Here is a 17468-nt window from a genome sequence, read left to right on the forward strand (position 1 = left end):
TTTGTCTTATTGCATATTTGTATTTTCTTTGCATTTGTTTCCATGCGTTAAGTATCAGTACACACAAAGGTAAAATTATTTTTCATGGTGTGAATCATTTGCCAGAATGAAGTGCTTTCAGCATCACAGTTTCATATGTTCATGAAGTATGATTATAAAGTGTTTACAGGAAGTGTCACTGAAGAAAGCTTCCATACATTTTACAAGGCCTGTTTTACAGTATTGCATGTATTTGCTTGCAGAAAGGCTTTGCAGAAAGTTTAAAAATTGTTCTGTAACTGGTCATCAGAGACGTTTACCATACACTGTATGATTTTTCTAGTAAATTATAAAAAAAAGTGAAAAGTTCCCAGTTGCTTTTAAACTGAGTACCTTGTAATTCTGAGGGACATGTGATGTATTGAAAATTCCTGCACCACTACATTTTTTGTTAGTCCTTTGCAAGCACATTATCTCTTGCATATTTATTGTGGGTATCCTAAATACCTGAGTGGCTAGATGTTCCCATATGGCTTATTATGGGAACATTGGGCACTAATGGGTTAAAGGTATTGCAGCTTAAACTCCAGTTTCTTGCAGGTGCAAAATAGCTCTTAGAAATAACAATCATTGGGGGGGGGAGCTTTGCCAGTGTTTCCTGTACACACATACGGGAGTGTTCCTCTCTTCAGAGCCAACTTATAGTTAGAAAATCGATATATTCTCCGATTTTATGACGCAGTACCTCCCCGCTACTCTTATGGCTGCAAATCAAAAAAGGAAAGCAGGACCTGCTTCACCCTCTCTGAATGGGAAGAGGCCTAAGCCAGAAAACAAACACACCTGAAAAATGGTGTTGAAGACTTCAGGGTCTCAGCTCGATCTTCTGCTGCAGGAAATGAGATCTTTTAAAACTATAATGACTGAGTAAGTTGCTGCTACTAAAGCTATCCGCATTGAAATTAAATCATTAAATTCTTAGTTTGTGGAAGTGTGGATAAACAAATGCTACAAAAAGACCTGTAGGATTTGTCCAGTAGAAACCAGAGATGTAACGTACGGATCCTTGGGCAAACCGAGGTAAATGCATTCTCATTGTTTCAGTCTCAACAAAAGAATTTCTCCAGCTTCGATAGCCCTTAAAGGACATCGGGGCCAAATTTGGTCTCCTTTATTTCACCAAAATGAAAATCACGTATAACAATCTTCCTCACACTTATTTGGAACCCTTGGAACTTAAACTCTTCATAGAATCGATTAAAATGAATGAATGATGCCCACCTTATCCTGTATCCATCCTCTAATGCAATGCATCTTGCAATGCTACATCAGTTCCTAAAAGCCTACATTTGACATTGCACGATGCCTCCATTTATTTTGATGCATCTATATGTTCCTGATCCCGTGCTTTATATTCCTCATTTCATCAGGAGAAAATATATTATTGGTGATATTTAGTGGCTTCTGAAAGTGGAATTGCCCCAGAGTGATCTCTCGGAATCCAGTCCAGTCTCACCCACAGCTACATTCCTCTCCTCTGTTACTGTTTAGTATAACTCTGCTGGTTTGCAATGAGTTATTTCTGTTTATACTGATGATCCTATTAACCACATAATTATTTGTTGTATTTCAACTAATCCTTATTATTTGTTACATTTGTATCCCACATTTTCCCACCTAATTGCAGGCTCAATGTGGCTTACATAGTAGTGTAGAGGCGATCGCCAATACCGGTTTTAACAAATACAAAGTGAGGTTGTGGTAAAGTAAAGTTCATGTGTGTCAGACACATTGGGAAATTGTAAGAAGGAAGAGTTATGTCCAGTATGAGCTTTGGTTTTGTTGTGTTGCTGGGTTAAGGCATTTAAGTTGGATCGTTAGGGTATGCCTTTTTGAACAAGTTAGTTTTTAGTAATTTCCGGAAGTTCAGGTGGTCGTATGTTGTTTTCACGGCTTTTGGTATTGCGTTCCATAGTTGTGTGCTTATACAGGAGAAGCTAGATGCATAGGTTGATTTGTATTTGAGTCCTTTGCAGCTTGGGTGATGGAGATTTAGGTATGTTCGTGTTCGTTATATTAAATTATCTTGCAAAACAAACAAACATAAATGGAAGAAATGTCAACATCTGAAATGTAGACAACCCTGCTTAAGATAAATACTCAGTAAGCCACTTGCTATTCTAAATGTCAAACTGTGAAACATGATAACTAGATCTACCAGACATTAAAAACATTATGAACAATACAATGACTATCAAAACAATGTCCAATTCCAACACTAGAAAAGCACCACACAGCCACAATCTTCATCCACACTTACACTTATTTTGTTCTACCACTGTGGAAAACATGCCCAAGTAAGGAGAACACACAAACCAAACATAAAGGGCCCTACCGAAGAAATTATAGAGTCTGAGCAACAGGTATCAAACAAGAAAAGAAATGCACACAGGGTAAGAGGCTTGCAGCTACATATTCAGTGACAGGTGACTGCTCTCTTTTCTTCCGGAATGGTGATTTCTTGTATTATGGCATTTCATTTCATGTACTTCCTGTGCTAACGTATGACTGACCTCCACATTGTTACTTATAATGTTACTATCCCCCACATAACACATAGGCAAGGTTGGATTATTTCCTCATCTCTGCTGAGTATTATCTTCATCCATTATCCACCCTATCCATCTAGCTGACCATTCTGCAGTCTTACTGCACTTACATTCTCAGCCAGCCTCATGTTCTCCATTCTCTTGGAGACACGATGAGGACTATTGACAAAATTGTAAATTTCAGTATAGAATTTTTTTTTAGACATGATTCCACAGAGCTATCCCCGACTACTATCTGGGAAGTATATAAGGCCTCTCTTTGAGGCGAAACCATAAGCATGATGGCTTGGAAAAATAAGCATAATTCTAATAAAGAATGTGCTTTAGAACATGATATTAAGAAATTAGAATCTAAGCACATAGTAGATCCCAGTCATGCTGCTTATCAAATCCTCAAAGCTACGTATGAATATAACTCATTTTCCAGCAAAGCCAGAAATTATCTTTTTATACAGGCTTTTGGTCACTACTCTGGTACTAATAAAGTAGGCAAACTATTAGCAAAGTTTCTAAAAGTAAAGAGGCATAGAGAATAAATATCTACTTTACAAAGTGAGCAAGGACTGATAACTCAGCTAAGGATAAAACCACACTTTTTGAAAATTTCTATTCCTCCCTTTTTAAATCCAAGGCTAGGGGATCTGCTTAGGACACATCTAAATTTTTGTAAACCATTATTCACCCCACTCTTTCCCCTATCGCTCAAAAAATTCTGGGCTTTCCTATTTCCAAGAATGAAATAATTGCTGCTATTACTTCTCTTGCGTCTAGTAAAGCACCCAGCCCAGATGGCATCATCTCCGAATTTTATAAGAAATTTGCTAACTTACTTTAATTTTATCAGAGCCCATTCTAAGAAACAACGCAGATTCATTGAAGCTACAATAATTCTTATCTCCAAACCAGGAAGAGAGCCATATAAAGTACAGAACTATAGGCTCATTTCCTTTTTAAATTTAGACTATAAAATTCTTGCAAAAATTCTGTCTGAAATATTGAATAAGGTCATTGGCCAATTGATACATTCTGACCAAGCTGGCTTCATGAAACACAGATACATAGAAGATAATTTAAGACTTTTCCATGCCATTAACCACATGGCTAAGACCATCCAGAACCACCTAAATTACATGCTTCAACAAGGTCTCTTCCCTAAGGAAAATGGCAACATCCTACTTACCCCAATACCAAAAGACACCAAGAAAAAAACAGACTCAAAAAAGATGTCAGGAAGTATTTTTTCACAGAGAGAGTGGTGGATGCTTGGAATGCCCTCCGGGAGGTGGTGGAGATGAAAACGGTAACGGAATTCAAACATGCATGGGATATACATAAAGGAATCCTGTGCAGAAGGAATGGATCCTCAGAAGCTTAGCCGAAATTGGGTGGCGGAGCCGGTGGGGGGAAGAGGGGTTGGTGGTTGGGAGGCGAAGATAGTGGTGGCAGACTTATACGGTCTGTGCCAGATCCGGTGGTGGGAGGCGGGACTGGTGGTTGGGAGGCAGGGAATAGTGCTGGGCAGACTTATACGGTCTGTGCCAGAGCCGGTGGTGGGAGGCGGGGCTGGTGGTTGGGAGGAGGGGATAGTGCTGGGCAGACTTATACGGTCTGTGCCCTGAAAAAGACAGGTACAAATCAAGGTAAGGTATACACATGAGTTCATCTTGTTGGGCAGACTGGATGGACCGTGCCGGTCTTTTTCTGCTGTCATCTACTATGTTACTACGTAACTACCGCCTAGTAGTATCTATCCCACTGGTAGTCAAACTGATGGAAAGTATGGTAACCAAACAACTTACTGATTACATAAACAAATTTTCAATACTACATGAATCACAATCAGGATTTTGCCCCATCCACAGCACAGAAACAGTACTAATCACTCTCCTAGCCAAATTCAAACAGGAAATAGCAACAGGTAAAAGCATACTACTCCTTCAGTTCGACATGTCTAGTGCGTTTGACATGGTAAACCATAATATACTACTAAGACTCCTAAATTACTTGATTGGAGGAAGTGTACTTAGTTGGATCAAGGGTTTCCTAACCACCAGAACATATCAAGTGAAATCAAATTCGAATGTATCACCACCATGGAAAGCAGACTGCGGAGTACTTCAAGGATCACCATTATCACCGACCCTTTTCAATCTAATGATGACCTCACTAGCCAAGGCCTTAACCAACCAAGTCCTTAACCCATTACGCAGACGATGTCACAATATACATCCCGTTCAAACATGATCTAACAAATCACCAAGGAAATCAAACTCTGCTTGAACATCATGAACTCATGGGAGAATGCATTGCAACTAAAACTCAACACAGAAAAAACACACTTGTCTCATCCTGTCATCCCAAATCAACACGTACAAACCCACCAACTTAAATATCCCAGATTACACCCTCCCAATTTCAGACAGCTTGAAAATTCTCTGAGTTACAATCAACCGAAACCTCACGCTAGAGAGCCAAGTGAAATCTGCAACGAAGAAAATGTTCCACTCAATGTGGAAACTCAACGCGTGAAACCTTTCTTCCTGAGGGAAACATTTCATAACCTGTTACAAACTATGGTACTAAGCCATGTAGGCTACTGCAATGGAATCTATTCTGGGATGCAAAGAACAAATCATAAAGAAACGGCAGCTTATATTTGGGAAAACGCGGTTTGAAAGCGCCAAACCCCTCTGAGAACAACTGCACTGGCTCCCAATCAAAGAATGAATCGCATTCAAAATCTGCACTATGGTTCATAAAATTATCTACGGCACAGCCCCGGGATACATGACAGACCTCATAGACCTACCACCTAGAAACACAATAGGATCAACACGAAAATACCTAAATCACTACCCAAGCTGCAAAGGACTCAAATACAAATCAACGTATGCATCCAGCTTCTCCTACATAAGCACACAACTATGGAATGCATTACCTAAGGCTGTGAAAACACATGACCACCTAAACTTCCGGAAATTACTAAAAACCAACCTGTTCAAAAAGGCATACCCCACAAACCCAACTTAAATGCTTGAACAACTGCAACACAACGAAACCAAAGCTAGTACTGGACATGAATTAGCTCTTCCCCTCTACGAATCCCTAATGTGTCTGTCACACATGAACATTATTCTACCATTACATCATTTTGTATTCATACTGGAATTGGCGCTCACCTTTACGGTACCATGTAAGCCACATTGAGCCTGCAATTAGGTGGGAAAATGTGGAATACAAATGTAACAAATAAATTAAAATAAGACAAACCCCACTCATCCATGGCATCTAAATCAAACACTGCCAAATCAAATTAGCTACCTATGCAGATGTCATTTTGTTTGTCACAAAGCCACAAACTTCCCTCTCCACATTCACTGACCTAGTTTCTTCATACTCTATTTTCTGGTTACAAGGGTAACTGGGATAAGTTGGAAATCATTCCCTTGAATGATCTTTCCTCTCCATGTATATGGGCACATCACACTTTTAAATATCTCAGTATTCTTATCCACAAAGACTCAGAGCACCTCCTCAACCTTGAATGTTTCTAGAATAAAGAATATAATCACCAGACATCTTAGTAAGTGGTCCCCTTTGAATTTGACATGGTGGGGGACAATCTCAACGATAAGTACATAAGTATTGCCATACTGGGAAAGACCAAAGGTCCATCGAGCCCTGCATCCTGTTCCAACAGTGGCCAATCCAGGTCACAGATACCTGGCAAGATCCCAAAAATGTACAAAACATTTTATACTGCTTATCCCAGAAATAGTGGATTTTGCCCAAGTCCATTTATTAACGGTCTATGGACTTTTCCTTTAGGAAGCCGTCCAAACCTTTTTTAAACTCTGCTAAGCTAACTGCCTTTACCACATTCTCTGGCAACGAATTCCAGAGTTTAATTACATGTTGAGTAAAGAAAAATTTTCTCTGATTCGTTTTAAATTTACTACATTGTAGCTTCATCGCATGCCCCCTAGTCCTAGTATTTTTGGAAAGCGTGAACAGACGCTTCACATCTACCTGTTCAACTTCACTCATTATTTTGTAGACCTCTATCATATCTCCCCTCAGCCGCCTTTTCTCCAAGCTGAAGAGCCCTAGCCACTTTAGCCTTTCCTCATAGGGAAGTTGTCCCATCCCCTTTATCATTTTCGTCGCTTGCTCCTCGAATTGCTTACCGTATTTTTCGGACTATAAGACGCACTTTTTTCCCCCCAAATTTGGGAGGAAAATGGGGGGTGCGTCTTATAGTCCGAAGGCCGAGACCGTCAGGAAGCAGTCAGGAGCACGGAGAGCAGCGCGATGGGCAGGAAAGAGGGGGCTCTTTCCTGCCCCGACGTCACTAGACCACCAGGGAACATGGCATCGCGTAAGTAGGGGACGGCGATCCAAAACTCGGACAAGACGCACCGGAGCACCTAGGTTTTAGAGGAGGGAAAAAGGAAAACATTTTTTTTTCCTATTTCCCTCCTCTAAAACCTAGGTGCGTCTTATGGTCCGGTGCGTCTTATCGTCCGAAAAATACGGTATATACTTTGTTACCTTCTTTATGCCCTAAATCACTGTACAACTAGATTGATCGGAAATTTTTTGACTTTATCTGGAAAAACAAAAAATACTTTATTTCTTTGTGTAAACTTAAAGCATCTCACTTAATTTACCTGATCTTTATCACTATCCCCTGCCATCTTTTGATAAGTATGGTTCTTTTTTGACTTCAGTTCACTCATTCTGATAATGATACTCCCCACCCGCACCCCTCCCTGTACCTTTAGACGGTGGAGGTAGAAGTAATAGCTTCTCCTCCTGCCTTGGACCCACCCAGAACACAATGTTGGCACCCAGGCCCTGTCCATTGCAAGAGTGGATGCTGCTGTTGTGTTCTGGGCGGGCCCAAGGGAGGAACTGTTGCTCCTGCCCTCCTCCACCTTGTAAAGGTACAGGGAGGGGTGCGGGGGAGGTATGTGTGCACCATGGAGGGAAGGAGTCTGGTTCACTGGACCACCAGGGAACATTTTTAAAAGTGATTCAGCAGAGGTCACAGGGAGGAGGGGTCAGGGTCCACTAGACCAGCAGGGAAAAAAAAATTGGGGTGGGGGGAGGGGGGCATTGGGGGGTGAGAAGTGGGAAGCACAAACAGGCAGCCTTTGCAGCTGCCTGCTTTTGCTTCTCTACTCTACAACAGCTCCAGAGCAGCTGTAAAATGTGTTTCTTAAATTTCTGCTGCTCTGGAGCTGTGCATACCCCGAAATACACATTAGAATACTAATGAGCTCATTGTAATACATTTGCATGGGTTTTCAGTGGCTGCTAACAGCACACAGCCATAGAAAACCCCTTTGTGCATTATTAGCTACATAATCGCTTGCTTTAAACTGGCTAGAATCAGTCTAAAGTAGATGTTAATGGCAGGGTAAGCTTTGTGCATCTGGCCCCTGGATTGCAGGATCAGTGTAGTGTTGCTGTGTTTCATAAGTCAGGACCTACAGTATGCTTGAGACTGGAGTGTGTCTATTGATACAGTCTGTGTGCAGCTTACAGTCGGGATTTATTCATTTTAAAAAATTTGTATTCCGCACAATCCTAAGTTCTAGGCAAATCAGAATAAACATAAAAAATTTATAAAAGAAGGCTCTCTAAAAACAATACAAAGACTAACAATAGCCTTCCAAAAAATAAAATAAAAGTCAGCATTAAAGGTAAGATCAGACAATTGGGACATTTAAAAGTCAGCTTAACTAGTTACATCTCTGGGCTGTACGTTTTGCCAAACTATTTGTACAAAAGTAGGTTTTAAATTGCTTTCTGAACACCACTAATGAATCAATTTTCTTTGACTCCAAAGGTAAACTATTCCATAGCATAGCACCAACTACTTGGAAAACAGTGGAATGAAGTCCTGAGGAGCCCTTTTACTAAATGGTTGCTACGCGGCAACCCGGAACTACTGCCAGCACAACACCACCCCCAGTGCGGATCCATTTACGGTGCTAGTGGAAACATTAAAAAAATATTTCCACAGAGGGTTACCCAGTGTTAATCAGTTAGCGTGGGAGCCCTTACTTCCATCTCAGTGGGTGGCGGTAAGTGCTCCCTCCTTAAATGGCCGCACGTAGGGTTACCATATTTGCTCCCCCAAAAAAGAGGACACATGGCCCACCCCACTACACCCCAGCCACACACCCCCGTTCCCATGTCACGCTCCTGTCACACACTCCCCCGTCCTAATGTCATGCCCCTGTCACACACACCCCCATCCCCCTGTCACACACTCCTAAGGGTGTCCTACCCTCCCCTCCCCTTACCTTACTATACTGCCCTGGTGGTCTAGTGACCTCTTTGGGGCAGGAAAGAGCCCCTTCTTTCCTGCCCGAAGTGCCAGCATACTGTTCCTTGCTGACTCCTGTCCCGGCGCCAATTCAAAATTGCCGCCGAGAGTTGAAGCAGCCTCACGAGACTTCAATTCTCGGCGGCCATTTTGAATTGGCGCTGGGACCGTCAGCAAGAACAGTATGCAGGCGCTCTGGGCAGGAAAGAGGGGGCTCTTTCCTGTCTCAAAGAGGTCACTAGACCACCAGAGCAGTATAGTAAGGTAAGGGGAGTGGAAGATAGGACACCACACTAGGCCCGCCAGCCTGCCTGTTTGTCCAGAAATCCAGACAAATGGGCAGGCTGGCAAAACCCACCCGGCCATGTCCTCAAAAAGAGGACATGTCCAGGTAAAACCGGACATATGGTAACCATAGCCACACGGTAAGTGCAAACTTACTGCACGGCCATTTCTTTTTAGGCCTTTTTACCCGCTGCAGTAAAAGGGGCTCTGGCACATGGCAAAAACCCGCACTGCTGCTAGTGCAGGACCCCTTTTACCACAGCTTAATAAAAGGGCCTAAGAGACTAATTTATTTGAAAAGTTGGCATATATTGTTGCAGGAATTACCACTATTGTTAGCAGAATCTGTGGTACTTCAGGAGTCAAACACCACACACCAGAATGAGAAAGAAATCTTCTTTATTTGCCAGCAAACAAAGTAGGACATCAGCACTAGCTCTCTCCTTCTCTTCAGCTCTCTGTGTCTTGTGTCTCCTGTCTTGGTTCTTTCTCGTCTCAGCTCCTTCTCTAACGTAAGCTGCTTCTGTTCTCATTTATATAGGGTCCTAAACCCCTCTAGCCCCCCTTTCTCACCAGATGGTAAAGAATAGATTGATTACCCTGTCTTGAACTAATTATCTCTACACATTTACTCAAAATATCAGTTACATAGGTTTGAGATATTTCCTAAACTGACCTATGACCTGGGGCCTCTCAAACTAGACAATGTGGCACCTATCTCCTGCATTTTATTATTATTAAATTCTCAGATTCCCAACTAACTGCTAACTGGACTCTGGCATTCATTAAGGGGCCAATCTTGCTTAATGGCACACAGACATGGTTTGTTATTACTTTCAGGAGACCAGTCCTACACTTAGCTATAATCCATCAAGGAGAAGAGTTGACTTTTCCTGACCTCTTTCACCTAGCTAGGACTGTGGATAATTCAAACCAGAAGATGACCTCTTAAACTGCAGACAAATCTCACTTGAAAAGTCAGACAAAGATGTAACACTGAATTAAAAAGATATTTTACATAGAGAAATAGAACTTATTAATTAAACAGAATAAAACATATTTTAAAATAAGCAGAAATCAGAATTCCTTATAAGACAAAATCTAAATTATCTAGAATTATTTAAATCTAAACTATCTCCTTCTAAACAGCATTCAGTCTAATCTTTTAAAACTGCCAGCGAAACTGTCCAGTATGCCTTGCTTAGAGTGGCATCCAGATGTGGTTTATTTATTATGTCTTTGAACTAGCATTAACAATCCATCACTCAAAAAGGGACAAACAAAGTTTCATTTCTCTCTGACCTTTCTAACCTCTAGTCTAGCAAAAGCTAGACATTTGAGTAATTAAAACCAGATGGCATTCTACCACTTGCAGGCCTGAACCAAACTTAAGCAGAATTAACAAATTAATATGATTTCTCTGTCCAGACTGCCTCATTCCCCCCTTTGAGACTAAAATCAGCTTATGCAGAGATAAGTCTCGCAACTCAAACTCTGGGGACTATAGTGATCCCAACTCCATACCTCCTAGCCAAAGGCATAACATTCCAACAGTCTGTGCTAGTCACAGATTACTCTAATATAATGTTCTCAGTCTTTGAGTTCTTATACCAGTTGGGATAGAACCTCAACTGACAAGGATCAAGCTCTCGAATTCCAGGAAAGCCAGAATCAGGCAAGAAGGAGTCTCAGTATGAAGCCGAATTCCAGCAGCTCCTGCGGTATGCAGTTGACCCTTCTTTTCAGCTAGTAGATTCTCTGGTTCGGGTCAAGCGCAACTTCAATGGCTCCGCTGGATCACTTTCTGCTCTCCACTGTTTAGGCTCCGTCTGATCCGTGCTGGGCTCAGTCTGGTCAGCAGACTTGATTCGAGACCAATGGACCCATGGAGTTATCCCTGCGACCTTCACAGCTGTAGGGGTAGAAAGCAAAACAGTAAAAAGTCCTTTCCACCGGGGCCCCAAGGGCTGGAGCCTCCAGTCTTTCACCCAAACTCTATCCCCTGGCAGGAAGGAATGTACCTGAGCCTGGAAGGGGACCGGGTTTATTTCTCTCACATAAGACTGAAGCTCAGAAATTATCCTGCCCAAGAGGGCTACCTGCTCCTGCACCTGGGCAGACCCTAAAGTCCCTATGTCTCCCTTAATTCCCTGCAAAATGGCTGGGGGCTTCCCATACACAATTTCAAAGGGAGAGAGGGCTGTTCCTTTAGTTGGGGTGCATCGGAGGCGGAAGAGGGCTAGTGGCAGTGCCTGTGGCCATTTCAGTTGGGTTTCCTGACAAATCTTTGCTAGACTATTTTTCAAGGTTCTGTTTGCCCGCTCAACCTGTCTAATCTTTTAAAACTGCCAGCGAAACTGTCCAGTATGCCTTGCTTAGAATGGCATCCAGATGTGGTTTATTTATTATGCCTTTGAACTAACATTAACAATCCATCACTCAAAAAGGGACAAAGAAAGTTTCATTTCTCTCTGACCTTTCTAACCTCTAGTCTAGCAAAAGCTAGACATTTGAGTAATTAAAACCAGATGGCATTCTACCACTTGCAGGCCTGAACCAAACTTAAACAGAATTAACAAATTAATATGATTTCTCTGTCCAGACTGCCTCAATATAACAAATTCTTTTCCAAAGATCTCAAAGACCTTGCAGGTATGTAGACTTTGAGGGTAGAAGACATTGATGGTGCTGCTTTATTCTAAGCCTTAAAAATGAATATTAATACTTTAGGGTAGTTGCTGTCATGCTTTCTTTGCTTGTGTATGGAGCCTGAACCTTTGACCCCTTTCAGCTTTGTGATGCTGTCTCAAAACTTGGGAAGGAGGATAAGCAGAAGTGAAATCTTCTGCTTGAAAGTGTATCTGAAGGTCATTGATCTCAGCAGGCAAGAAGTGCTGACCTCTGAATTTTGAAACATGCTTGCGGGTCAAACAGAAAATATACACAGCAATTGGCAGCAGTGGAATGGGCTCCTGTCTCTTTTCTTTCGGGTCTTGAATGGGCATGATGCAGCAGTCTGTGTTGTCAAGTTTGCAGTGTGTGGAACCACTGGAGGTCTGTATAACTGCACACACTTTAAGAATATTGGTCAGCAAAGAGAAGGGTTGAGTACCAGGGGCTGGGCTAGGTTTCTGAGACCTATTCTGAAGCAGGGGACAGGCTAGAAACAAATACAGAATGCTGATTGAATTAGAGATCAGTAAAGTGAAGTGATGTATGAATCAGTTGAACAGTAATTGAATTCTGTTTGTATAATTCCTTCCCAAAAGATAAAGGCAAATTCATTCTAGCGCCAATCCCCAAGAACACAACCAACAAGATCAGCAATCTCACAAACTACAGATCAGTGGCCTGAATACCTCTATTGACCAAAATGATGGAGTGACTGCCAAACAACAACTGATGGAATACCTAACAAAATTCTCAGTCCGACACAGTCAGGTTTCAAACCACAATATAGCACTGAAACAGTCCTAACCACTCTGTTAGCTTATTATGCTTCTGAACTTCGTTAAGGTCAGAATGTACTACTAATGCAATTCGACATGCCCAGTTCATTTGATTTAGTAGACCACACAACACTGATGACCCTACTCAACTAATTGGGGAACAGTGGCCACATGGCTCAACGGCTTTCTAAAAACCAGATCTTACATTGTAAAGATGTCCAACCAGCTATCAACATCCTGGACCTCTGCATGTGAGGTACCACAGGGATCTCCAATATCATCGACACTGTTCGACTTAGTGATGGCACCACTTGGGGGGAAAAACAGTTCCGGACCTTATGGAAAAGTCTATAGGCCAATTTTTTTTTTTTTAATTTTGTAAGGGTTGATTCCTATGTTAGAACTAAAGGGAGGGCATCTCACAATGTAGATGCCAAAATACTAAGGGGGTCTTTTACTAAGGTGCACTAGCGTTTTTAGCTCGTACTAAAAATCAGCTGGCGCTAAAAGCCAGATTCTGTATATGGCGCCTAAAAAAATCTGTGCAGAATTCAGTTTCGCCTAAGCATATTCTATAAGATTTAAGCCTGGTATATATGCTTAGTCGATATCATCATTCCTAAATCTGCATGCGCCCATTTACACCAGAGAAAACCTGGCTTAAATCCCGGCGCATAGATTTAGGCAGCCTGGGCCGTATTCTATAACTATGCGCATAAATTTTGGAACGCCCACGAAACGCTCATAAACATGCCACTTTTGAACTGCATGCATTACCATTTAGGCGGTTCATTATAAAATGCGCTTACCGAGTGGTGCACTTGCAATTATTGTCAATTAGTGCTCATTATTGCTTAAGTGCTGTTAAAAACACTGATTGGCTTGAGCCAATTAAAGTTACATGCGTAGTTTTAGAATGCACCTGGATTTCGCGTGCAAAGCTTAAGCACCATGTATTTATTTATTAGGATTTATTTACTGCCTTTTTGAAAGAATTCTCTCGAGGCATTGTACAGTAAGAATAAATAAAACATAAGCTATAGACTATTACAGCAGTAAAAATATTCAAATAACAATACAAAGTATGGCATATATAGAATCCCCAGCCAAATGCTGAGATACCTATTATATTCCTATGGGCCTTCCTATGGGCCGCTCAGCATTTAGCACCAACTGATTTTTATCGTGAGCAAAAAACGCTAGCACGCCTTAGTAAAAGACACCCTAAATGCAGCACATCACATAAAATCTAATGTTTTTATATGCCTGTGGGATGATAGAACCAGTACATTGCATTGAGAAGAGTGTAAAGAACATGAAAGGATACGTGGAATTAAAAGACTTGAAAGAAAAAAAACAGTAACCCAGAGTAGAAAAATCGTATGGACCAGAATCAATAATTTGAAAGGTATCCTGAATGAATCAAGGAAACAGTGCTCCTCAAACAGAGTAACATGATCATAACTTTTTTTTAGGCAGTGGGTATTAATTTGATTTCATTATTTTGCACTAATTTAAGACCTAATATCTGAGACGTTAGATCAGAGGTTCTTTTTTTTTTGTTCCCACACCCCTTTAACTGATCAATGAAACACTTACACTCCCTTTCCTAAATCATGTGTTCACTAGTGACTTGCAGCTACAGATGTCAATGTTAGCCACTAATGGTACTAACTATAAACATGTCACTAAAATTACAGTAGTAGGGAAATGAAATTGGACTTGATATATATACCGCCTTTCTGTGGTTACAGTGGTTTACATACTATACTTACTTTGTACCTAGGGCAATAGAGGGTTAAGTGACTTGCCCAGTCACAAGGCGCTGCAGTAGGAATCAAACCCACTTCCCCAGGATTAATGTCCACTGCACTAACCTCCACTCCTAGCCTAGTACAGTTTATGCGACCAAAGAAATCACTCTTAAAAGCTACAGTGCTAAATGAATTGTACATAATGTTGTTAAACAACATGACTTTTTTTTTTAACAAACAGTAGGTACTAGGAGACATTTCATTCATAAGCAGTAATTTCAATCATTAAGTCACAGCCATTGTCGTCATGACACAATTGTGCAACCTGGAGAAGATGTGTGCAAATGAAATGTTAAGAAAAACATTGTTGCCATTAATGAGAGTGTCATTGCTGTTTACCCTTGACCAACTTTCAAAACTGTGGTTCAGTTTTTGACAGTGCAGCACACATATTGTCACATGCATTGTCTGTTTCTGTTCTGGGCAAATTTCTTTGAAAACTGTTCTAAAGTATGCCTTCAGTCTGTCTAGAAACTTTTAATAAATTGCTTCCGATTTTAAGACCCTTCTCTGCTCCCCATTTAACCTCTTTCCGCACCCATTGGGATTGTGGGTACCACTGGTTAAGAATTCCTGCCTTAGATCCTTGGAAGTGTTGTAATACTTTATGTAAATGAGTAACAGAAAAGGCCCATTTCAGGCAAAAATGAAACGGGTGCTAGCAAGGTTTCCCCCCCCCCCCCCCCCCCCCCGTTCCAGACCCCCCCTCCCTCCATCCATCCAAATTCCAGACCCCCCTCCCCTCCGAGTTCCAGACCCCTGGACCCCCCTGTCGCGACCCTCTCGAGCCCCCCTTCCCGCCGCGACCCTCTCGAGCCCCCCTTCCCGCCGCCAAACCTCCCCAACCTCCACCAGCCAAAGTCTCCTCGGCCGCGCGGTGTGGAGGAATGACGTGATCAAGTTTGAATCAGTTTGTGCTCGTGCGTCTGACGTTTGTCGCACGCACACAAACAGATTCCAACTTGATCACGTCCCCTGGGTTTTCGGCGTAATGCGTTGTGATGTCAGCTGGGGCTTCGGAGCCCAAAGTTACGGAGACAGGCAGCCAGGCTCAGAACGTTGGAGGGTGAGTATTATTATATAGGATCACCAATGAGTAAGCATAAAGGGAAATGACTCATCAGCATAATTCTTGGTCTATAATTGCGTAAGGGTCATCATTAAACATTTTTATTGAGATAGTTATGCCACAAATCCACAGCACAATGAAGCAGGACACATTTCTAGAAAACATCAAGGTCTCTAATTTTTTCTGGATTTAATTTATTTTGTAACAACCAATCCACAGTTGTATGTAGCTTGCAATGAAGAGTCAAAATATCCTAAGTGTTGTGTATGTCTATGGTGGCTCATAGATGGATGTCATCTCTGTAAATTAAAACTCAATATGTCAAGAATTTGAAATGGTTACCAGGAGAGACAAATATTCAGAAAGAAATGAGGACTAATGTTGAACTATATGGAAACCCCCAAGACAAACTGTGAGTGGAACAAATGAACTCTACAGCACCTAGGGGTCCTTTTTACTAAGCTGCGGCAAAAAAAAATGGCCTGCACTAGGGTCAGTGCGTATTTTTGACGCACACTGAGGCCCCCTTTTACCGCAGCGGGTAAAAAGGCTGTCTTGCTGGAAAAGAAATGGCTGAGTACTAACCGAGCTACTTGCCATGAGGCCATTTCGTGGGGGGGAGCACTTATCGCCACCCATTGAGGTGACGGTAAGGGCTCCCACGCTAAGCTGGCGGTAACTGCGCTGCCCAATACTGCTGGGTAAGCACCAGCACTACAAAAATAAGAAAATATTTTTGTAGCGCCAGAAATGGTGGTGGAAACCAACCCTGGGCTCCTGCAGTAGCACGGCTGTAGTTAAAGATTGGTGCACAGCAAGCCTGTTGCCACATGCCAACCCTTTAGTAAAAAGGCCCCTTAGTTTCCAAAAAAATAATTTAAATGAGTCTGGCAATTCTCTGCAGACCAAGTTCCTGCAGTGTTATGAACAGGGGCGTAGCCAGACCTTGGCGGGAGGGGGGCCCTGAGCCCGAGGTGGGGGGCATAGTTTAGCCCGCCTCCCCCAGTCGTGGACCCCCCACCACTTTGGACCCCCTGCCACCACTGACCCCCCAGCCGCCAGGTACCTTTGCTGGCGGGGGTCCCCAACCCCCACCAGCCAAAGTCTTCTTCAGTGCCGGTGGACTCTGGCGCCTTCACTGATGATCTGTTTCTAACTCCTGACATCCTGCGTGCACATCCTGTATGTAGCCCCAGGAGTCAGAAACATCATCAGCGAAGGCGCCGGAGTCGACTGGCGCTGAAGAAAACTTCGGCTGGCGGGGGTTTGGGACTCCCGCAGCAAAGGTACCTAGCGACGGGGGAGGGTCAGCAGCGGTGGGGTCAAAAGGAGAGGGGGCCAAGGCTTAATCTGTGGGGGCCCATGCCCCCGTGGCCCCACCTAGCTATGCCTCTGGTTATGAAGCAATAGTGTATGGTCCAAATAAAAAGGTGGAAGACAGACTGAGAGAGAAAAATAAAGCATTCTTGTGGTTCCTCTGCTCTTGTGGGTGCAGAATCTTGTTCTGGCTGTACCACCTGTTACACTGATGATATCTAAATTTTCAAATCTCTGCCTATATCTGCTAAGTAACCTATAGGTCTGGACTGGTCTAGCAAGATAATAAGGAAGTTGAATTTTCCCAGTATCCATCAGCACATTTTTTAAAACTTTTGATTTATTTTACAGGCTCGTAATCGTCAGGCTATGATGTTCTGGCTGCAGGAGTTACAACAGAAAAGATGGGAATACTGCAATAATCTCGATGCAACAAAAAAGGACAATGTCAGATCCCCCACTGTTAACTTCCCCACAGGTCTTGTTGCCAAAGACAATACAGGTAAAAATAAAAAGTTGTAGACAGCAAAATTATTTAATATTTTATGTTTTAATTTAATTTTGTATTTCTATTCCACCTTTTCTCAGAGCTTTCAAAGTATAACATCT

At 42.2% G+C, this 17468-nt stretch overlaps 1 protein-coding gene across 1 annotated transcript in view; it reads left to right on the plus strand.

Moving 5' to 3' along the window:
* Window positions 1–17468, plus strand: part of TBC1D2B (TBC1 domain family member 2B) — a 158064-nt gene that overhangs the window by 53105 nt on the left and 87491 nt on the right. Inside the window, 1 exon segment of the mRNA XM_030188140.1 lies at window positions 17211–17361. Coding sequence (XP_030044000.1) covers window positions 17211–17361 — 151 coding nt within the window.

This window comes from Microcaecilia unicolor, chromosome 1, assembly GCF_901765095.1.
Source record: "Microcaecilia unicolor chromosome 1, aMicUni1.1, whole genome shotgun sequence".
NCBI classification, from domain to species: domain Eukaryota; kingdom Metazoa; phylum Chordata; class Amphibia; order Gymnophiona; family Siphonopidae; genus Microcaecilia; species Microcaecilia unicolor.